This window comes from Macrobrachium nipponense, chromosome 44 (genome assembly GCF_015104395.2).
Source record: "Macrobrachium nipponense isolate FS-2020 chromosome 44, ASM1510439v2, whole genome shotgun sequence".
NCBI lineage: Eukaryota > Metazoa > Arthropoda > Malacostraca > Decapoda > Palaemonidae > Macrobrachium > Macrobrachium nipponense.
In genome coordinates, this window is record NC_087221.1 from 22,946,206 (window position 1) to 22,953,890 (window position 7,685).

General features: G+C 36.0%; 1 protein-coding gene across 1 annotated transcript in view; it reads left to right on the top strand.

Annotated features, from left to right (window-relative positions):
• Window positions 1-2,924: 2,924 nt before the first annotated feature.
• The window catches only part of LOC135204096 (adenosylhomocysteinase-like), a 5,191-nt gene continuing 430 nt past the window's right edge, over window positions 2,925-7,685 (top strand). Inside the window, exons 1-6 of the mRNA XM_064234101.1 lie at window positions 2,925-3,081; window positions 5,423-5,595; window positions 5,716-5,886; window positions 6,198-6,386; window positions 6,815-7,030; window positions 7,391-7,685. The exon at window positions 7,391-7,685 is cut by the window's right edge and continues 430 nt beyond it. Of these exons, the coding sequence (XP_064090171.1) occupies window positions 3,054-3,081; window positions 5,423-5,595; window positions 5,716-5,886; window positions 6,198-6,386; window positions 6,815-7,030; window positions 7,391-7,685 (1,072 nt within the window). The 5' untranslated portion in view covers window positions 2,925-3,053. The remainder of the gene's footprint in view (window positions 3,082-5,422; window positions 5,596-5,715; window positions 5,887-6,197; window positions 6,387-6,814; window positions 7,031-7,390) is intronic.

Consider the following 7,685-nt stretch of genomic DNA (forward strand, 5'->3'; position numbering starts at 1 on the left):
AAAGACACAAAAATGGTACTACTGAAGTATTGTCCAAGTCTGAGTCCTTAGTAAGTAAATGAGGTTAAATTGATCAATGTTTTTTGTAAGGGCACAGGGACATACTGAGGTAAATTGACCAAAAATAACTATAGACTATTTTACTATTATCGCAGTACAAGTTCATTCCACGAAAGAAATAAATAACAAACTGACTAGTTGCCGTGAATAACAACTTCGTCATTTTATTCATCAGAACAGCAGTTAATCTGGTTAAACGTTACAAATAAAAATATAATCCAAGTTCTTTTTAATCTGTAAAACCAAAAGTCCATTTCAAATAAGTATCGGAAGTAAAAGAAAAATATGAAGACGGCTTTGCTTGAAGTCATGTTTACAATTCGGTCAGTCCACATTTAAAGTTCTAATTATGTCCAGCGACGTCTGTTTCCATCTACAGGCAAAATTGGGTGTAACACCTCACGCCCAAATGCTCAACTTGTGAAGAACAATTCTTATTGTCTACTTGCTGATTTAACTTATTGCTATTTTTGATTTAGTTTTATCTATTTTCTCTTTCAAAGGTGTCAGTCTTCTATGGAAGTTTATTTTGCATGTCAATGTCTTCTGAGTTCATTCCATTTGAATATTTGCATATTTTGAATAATAATGATAACGTACTACTCATACACCTGACAGTATATACTGCAGGACTCCAGACTGGAGTAGAAGGAGGGAAAAAAGTAGTAAGACCTGCAAACTGAATTGAGAAGGCTATGAGATAATAATAGTGCCTCAGTGGCGTGATCGGTATGGTCTTGACCTGCCACCTCGGTGGTCGCGAGTTCGATTCTCGGGCATTCCACTGAGGGGGTGAAGAATGTGTATTTCTGGTGATAGGAGTTCACTCTCAACGTTGGTCCCGTTGCTGAGTAACCACTGGTTCCATGCAACGGAAAAACACCATACAAACAAACAAAAAGTATAATAATAATGATCACAATTGATTCCTGATGATCTTTCCATGCCGAAATCGACCAGTTGTTTTTTTCTTTACACCGTTGGACTGTGGAACAATCTCCCTGAGGGTGTAGCACAATTAGAACCTCAAAACCTCAAGCAAAGATCCAGTGCATTGCTAGTTGCTACCCTAGAGCAAATCACCTTGAACTTTAATCAGTTATGTTTTTATCAATTTAACAATGTACCTCTTCAGATAACTAGTCTGTTCTTTTTGTATTAGTTAACTATTGTCTTTGCAACTTCATCCAAATGATAAAGATCATTTATCATTCTTGAGAGTTTGAATTTTAAGTCAATGCTTCCCGTAGGCTTTCCCCATAAATTATGAATAGAGGTCTATTTTTTTATTAATAAAATAATAATACTAATAATACATGTTTGGTTATGTTTCAGGTCAAGTCTTATTGATTTAATGGGTGACCTTTTGCCACAAACAATTGTCTGCACACACACACACACACACACACACACACACACACACACACACATATATATATATATATATATATATATATATATATATATATATATATATATATATATATATATGATGTTTGAGTGCGTTCGCATTAACCCAAAAGAATATTGGTAACACTCGTCTTGCACAGATCAAATGATAAACGTGCTTCTTGAAGTCTCCTCTTACAAAAACAAGATAAGCGACCGACTTTATATCTGGTAGTATCTGGTAAAAGCTAGTTATTACATTATCTCTTATCAGTTCAGGCGTATACAGAAACGTTCAACGATCTGTTACTTAAATACTTGTAATGTTACAGAAGGTGCTTCTGTGTATCTTACAATTTATTTTAGTTATCAGTTTAAATAGTTTCTGTTAAGAAACACTTTACGCAGGATTTTATTCACTGTTAATTCGTTTTTCGTTGTTAAGGCTCTTCTAATGTCAGAAGACAGGCTCCAGAAAAATGAAGGTGGAAGTCACAGCCAAGCTCATCAAGGGCACATAATTTCCATAGCTTAAGTGGCTTCATAAACATATATGAATATGCTAAGATAAATCATATATCAATAACGTATTAATGGTAATTCACAGTTTTCCTCATGAACTTTACAGTACTGTATGACCCTGAGATTGCGTTTTCATTACTGTACCAAAGCCAACCCCGTCCCTCATAACTCCAATAGTGGCCTCCATGCGTGAACTGATATTTGTCTGTTCAGCAAGTTTTTGCATAGAAATATTAGAAATCCCAATAACAATTTCTTTGTTCTTCCGAAAGTTAATCAGATTTTGCTGTGTCTATAAATTTTGATCTGCAAGACAAATGTCAAAATGACGACTGATAAAGTCTCTATATCTTGTTATTTCCTTAGTTTGATGATGTAAACGGCGTAAGTGTTGGACTGTTACGAGTCTGAGTAAGAACGACGAACAATTGAGATAAGAATATGATAATAAGCCGGTGAATAGGTGATATCTTTTATTCATTATCAATTTCAGCATCTTTTTATTTTATCAATAAATCTCCAAGCTGGACATCGCTGTTTCTTTTGCCGCATCGACACGGAGGTGTTTGTTATAGCATGAAAGAGGAAATGAAAGGGCTGTGACATGGGGCATGAAAATATGAATCTTTTGAGTTCTAATTCTGATTTTGACTTGTTTGAAATAATTTGCGATCGTGACATATCATCTATGATTGTAACTGACCTGAGATCGATATCTTAACATGAAATTACGTTTAAGACGTTGAAATATTATTTTCCATGTGATCTTTGCGTAATTATCCAAATAAATGGAATAATTCGTAATAGAAATTTTATTTAAATTAATCTAACAGTAAATTTAGTTCATTTGTGCTTTATGTAGTTATAACGAGGTGTTATGGATTTTCAATAATAAAAGAAACGCACCTTAACCCGACCAAATGCTCGCTCACGAGCTTCATGTAACGCGAGAAAATCTTAATATAGACTAGTTGGAAACTTTCCTGTATGGTGAAGTATAAAGCCGGGCAGACCGACGTTCTCAGCCCTTCAGAAGTTACCTGTGGCCTGTGAACGTCAGTGCGTCTGCTAATACCATCAAGATGAGTTCGAAGCCCGCTTACAAAGTTGGTAAGTGCTTACGTGGGAGACGGAGAGTGCCATCAGCTATAACCGTCTATTGTGAATTCAAGTGATCCCGTCTGTTATTTTGTGTTGTGCATGTCAAAACGACGCATGGCAGACCACGCCGGCCATGAGAGCGTCTGCTCTGCTTTAGTAACAGTAAACAAAGAATCTGCCGCATCGCGTATCTAGATGACGTAATGGAAGTCATGTGGATTTTTGAGATAATACTTAGTTGCGGATGCAATTTCCGTTGGTTCATTGTGATGGCATGTCATTACTCGCAGTGTAAATCGCTTGCCACCGAACGTGATAATAGGCCTCAATAATAGGCTAACAGGCAACTCTGCTTTCCATTTATATCGGACTTATCAATACAGTGTAGAATTTAAACCTTCTAGGTATAATGGATTACATTAAGCATCTTTAGGTGCAATGCCTTATGTCATATGGGTACAAGTCTGCTGTCGGGATCATCCAAATATTATATACCGTAGTAAGCCCACCTTGAATTTGAAATAGGATGGATTCTGTTAAACCCTTCGCAGGTAACAATGTATCTAACTATAGCCTATGAGTTTTGGTTACGTGTAATTCAGAGGACGGATTATATATATCACACATACTTGCATTATATATCTACCTAATTATTCAAAGCAATTTATTTTAGTGTTAAGCCAAATTACAAAGTCGGCGAGACTAGCTAGGCCATCCTTAAGGTTTCGTTTTATCTTGGAGGATGTCATTTATTTTTACTATGTAGGTAGTATTAATCTCTTGTAGCCAATGTACATAGGCTATACAGGATATTTAGGCTATTCGGGGTTAGACTTACGCAAGTAGGCAAATGCTGCTGGAGATCTTTATATTTTCATAATAAGTTAGTTATGTTATGTGTGGTTGCAATGGTTGCAATATGTGTTAACTGTTGCTTAGGGTGGAATAAGTTGATTTATAGTCGGTAGAAGACATAAGGTAATAGTAAATAACGATGATAGCCTGTAAGCCAAAAGAATACATTAGATAAACTGTTTAGCCTAGCCTAGTTCCTTATAGCTGTATAGGCTAGTAGCCTAGGTCAGTTTCATTATCCTTGAGTTTACTATTAAATTCTCCTCTACTGGGCTTATATGGAAAAGTAGTTCATATAACTGACTTGCATTTTCACACATTTCAATTTGATCCAGATGTCTTTCGTATAAGATAAACCCATAGAATGTGATAAATATAGGCTAGTATTTACATTGGGAGAAGTCTGGAGAATATGATTTTGCTTCAATGGGCCTATTATTGTTTATAGTAGTGTAGTTGGATTAAACAGAAGATATTGTGGCTTAACTTATCTAAGTATCTGGAATTTATATTTGAAAATTAACATATGTACGCTTCAGGTGGATGGGACCGGTGAATGAGGCTAAAGGTTTGGCTGTATGTATGTGGTGTAATTTCTGAGAAACATCTGATGAAAGTGTCAGCAAATGCTTCATGGAAGTTAGGTAATATTATATCTAGACCTTTAAATATTTATAAGAATAATGAAAAAATAAGCAAAGCCTGGTTTAGGTCACTTACCCTATCCTTCCTGTACTAGAATACTACTGCTCTTTGGTGCAGATGTTTGCTTCTGCCAGAGATTTATTTCTTAAGTGGCCCGTGGTGGTAGGTTTGTTTCCAAGCACCAGCAGTTATGACTTGCACCATTGATGGATGGTGTCTTGTTAGTTGATTTTTCTTAATTTGTATTGTAACAACTTTTGCTGGCACAGTTTATCCCAGATCTTGTTTTCCTGCTGAGAAGAACTGGATTTACTGAACAGCAGCACTGATATTCAGTAAATTATGCCACACTGCAGAACTGCCAAAGACTTTTTTCTCAGACCATTGGACTGTGTAAGTCATTCATAGGATGTTTTGCGATTAAAATCTCAAAAGTTTTAGCACTGATGCAATGCTTTACAGTACCACCCTAAAACGATTCTTTACATTTGATCATTTCTAATAACCAAGCTCTTCGCTCTATATTTACTGTTATCCTTTAATTTCTCTCAAATGAACTCCATATTTTGTGGAGGCATGAATTTCAAATCAGTGGCCCCTGTAACCTTCCTCAAACATGAGTAGAGGTTGATCTTTTGAGTGATAATAATAATAATAGTATAATAGTATATACTCTACTTATGTCAACTGTTCTTGTGATTCTATTTTGTCATTTTACTTGGTGCTTGTATAACAAATTTGCATAACACAGTTTCATGTACAGGAAGATAAGATTTACAGGACTATTTACAAGTTGGTGAAGATTTACAGGACTATTTACAAGATGGTGACAGTGTATCTTTATTTTCAGCTGACATCAATCTGGCCGATTTTGGCCGTAAGGAGATCATTATGGCCGAAAAAGAGATGCCCGGGTTGATGAGCCTTCGTCAGAAATATGGAACTCTGAAGCCTCTGAAAGGAGCCCGTATTGCAGGGTGTCTTCACATGACAATTCAGACTGCTGTCCTTATTGAAACCCTGGTGAGAAAAGAGTGTTTATCATTTGGAATATGTACATTTTTTTTCTTTCTCAAACCTTCAGTGTGTTTATAAATGTTTGTTTGTATCTAAATATTTACCTTGAATATTTTTTATGTGCAGACTGAACTTGGCGCTGAAGTGCAGTGGTCTTCATGCAATATCTTCAGTACACAAGATCATGCTGCTGCAGCTATTGCCAAGACAGGTGTGCCAGTTTATGCTTGGAAGGGAGAAACTGATGAAGAGTACATCTGGTGTATCGAACAGACACTGGTTTTCCCTGGTGATAAGGTTAGTATGACAAAGATTGATTGCTAATTTTTACAAAATCTGGAATTTTTTTCATTTTCTCTGCTTATAGGGTTAGTATAGTGAAGATTGATTATGTAAATTTTTACTAATATATCCATAAAATGATTCCTTTTGCAATTTTTATTTTGTCATACTATGTGTGATTTAGTTTTATATGTGATTGCTGTTCCTGCATTAATAAAGTGCCTTGTATGCAAGACTGTTTATTGTTATGGTTACTGGTATTGAGTAGCATGCACTGTGAAAATGTCTGGTATATGCACAGAATTGTTGACATTTTTTCTTTGCAGCCCCTAAATATGATCCTTGATGATGGTGGCGACCTGACCAACCTTGTCCATGAAAAATACCCTCAGTACTTGCCTGAAATCAAGGGTCTTTCAGAAGAGACAACCACTGGTGTTCACAATCTGTTCAAGATGATGCGCGAGGGCAAATTGAAAGTCCCTGCCTTTAATGTCAATGACTCAGTTACCAAGGTTAGTGCTACTGCATTGTGGAAGTAACAAGGAACTTGTGTATTGCTTGTCATTATTATTATTGATAGGGCTTAGTTTTTCCAGACCTGTGAGTCTCAAGTAGACTTCTCGGGCTGGTTCTCAGGGATTAATCTTAAGAAGAATTGTCATTGCAGGAAAACTTATTGTTCTATTGAGTTTTGTTGTTCTTCCATCTCTTCAGGTTGAAATGTCAAGCATTATGCATTTTAATTATTGTGTTTAAAAATAAATTTTAACAGCTAGACTTTTAGTGGTTGCAGTTTATTAGTTATTCATATTTAATCCGGTATGTTGAATCTCTTGTGTTTTAAATTGGGATCTAGGATCCATTGAGGAAAAAATTTGTTGTAGTAATAGGAACTACACTATTACAGAAAACATTCAAAACTTTGTTTGATTTTTCACAGAGCAAATTCGATAACCTGTATGGATGCCGAGAATCTCTCACTGATGGCATTAAGAGGGCAACAGATATCATGTTGGCTGGTAAGACTTGTGTTGTAGCAGGTTATGGTGATGTTGGCAAAGGATCTGCCCAGTCACTCAGGGCTTTTGGCTCCCGTGTCTTGATTACAGAAATTGATCCAATCAATGCTCTCCAAGCAGCATGTGAAGGCTACCAGGTATGATGCTTTTATTCAAGTGGTGATACTAAGATTTGAAGTAATTTTGTAACCTCTTATAACTGAGAATATGATTTAGCAACATGATTTGAGTCTCCTGCCACTATATTTAAAATATGTAGCTACCAGCTGTTGTTTATTAAATTAATTTTGGTCTAATGAAAGTTACTTTCCATTTTACCAAATTATTCTTGTCCAATATATAGAGTAATCATTTTAGAAACCCTTTTCAGTATTTTTCTTCCAAGCAGTAGACCCTGTAAGATGTGCAGGTTAAGTATACATTCATTGAAGAACGTTCATGTCAGATGTGAAGTGATGTTTAACTCTGGATTAAAACAAATGTAAATTTCATTACAGGTAACAACAATGGAAGATGCCATCAAGCAGGGAACATCCATCTTTGTAACCACCACTGGATGTCGTGACATCATTACTGGGGATCATTTCATGGCCATGAAGGACGATTCAATTGTTTGCAACATTGGTCATTTTGATATCGAGATTGATGTTAAATGGCTGGACGAGAACTGTGTTGAGAAAGTTAACATTAAGCCCCAGGTTGACAGATACCTACTCAAATCCGGAAATCACGTCATTCTGCTTGCTGAAGGTCGTCTTGTGAACCTTGGATGTGCTATGGGTCACCCTTCTT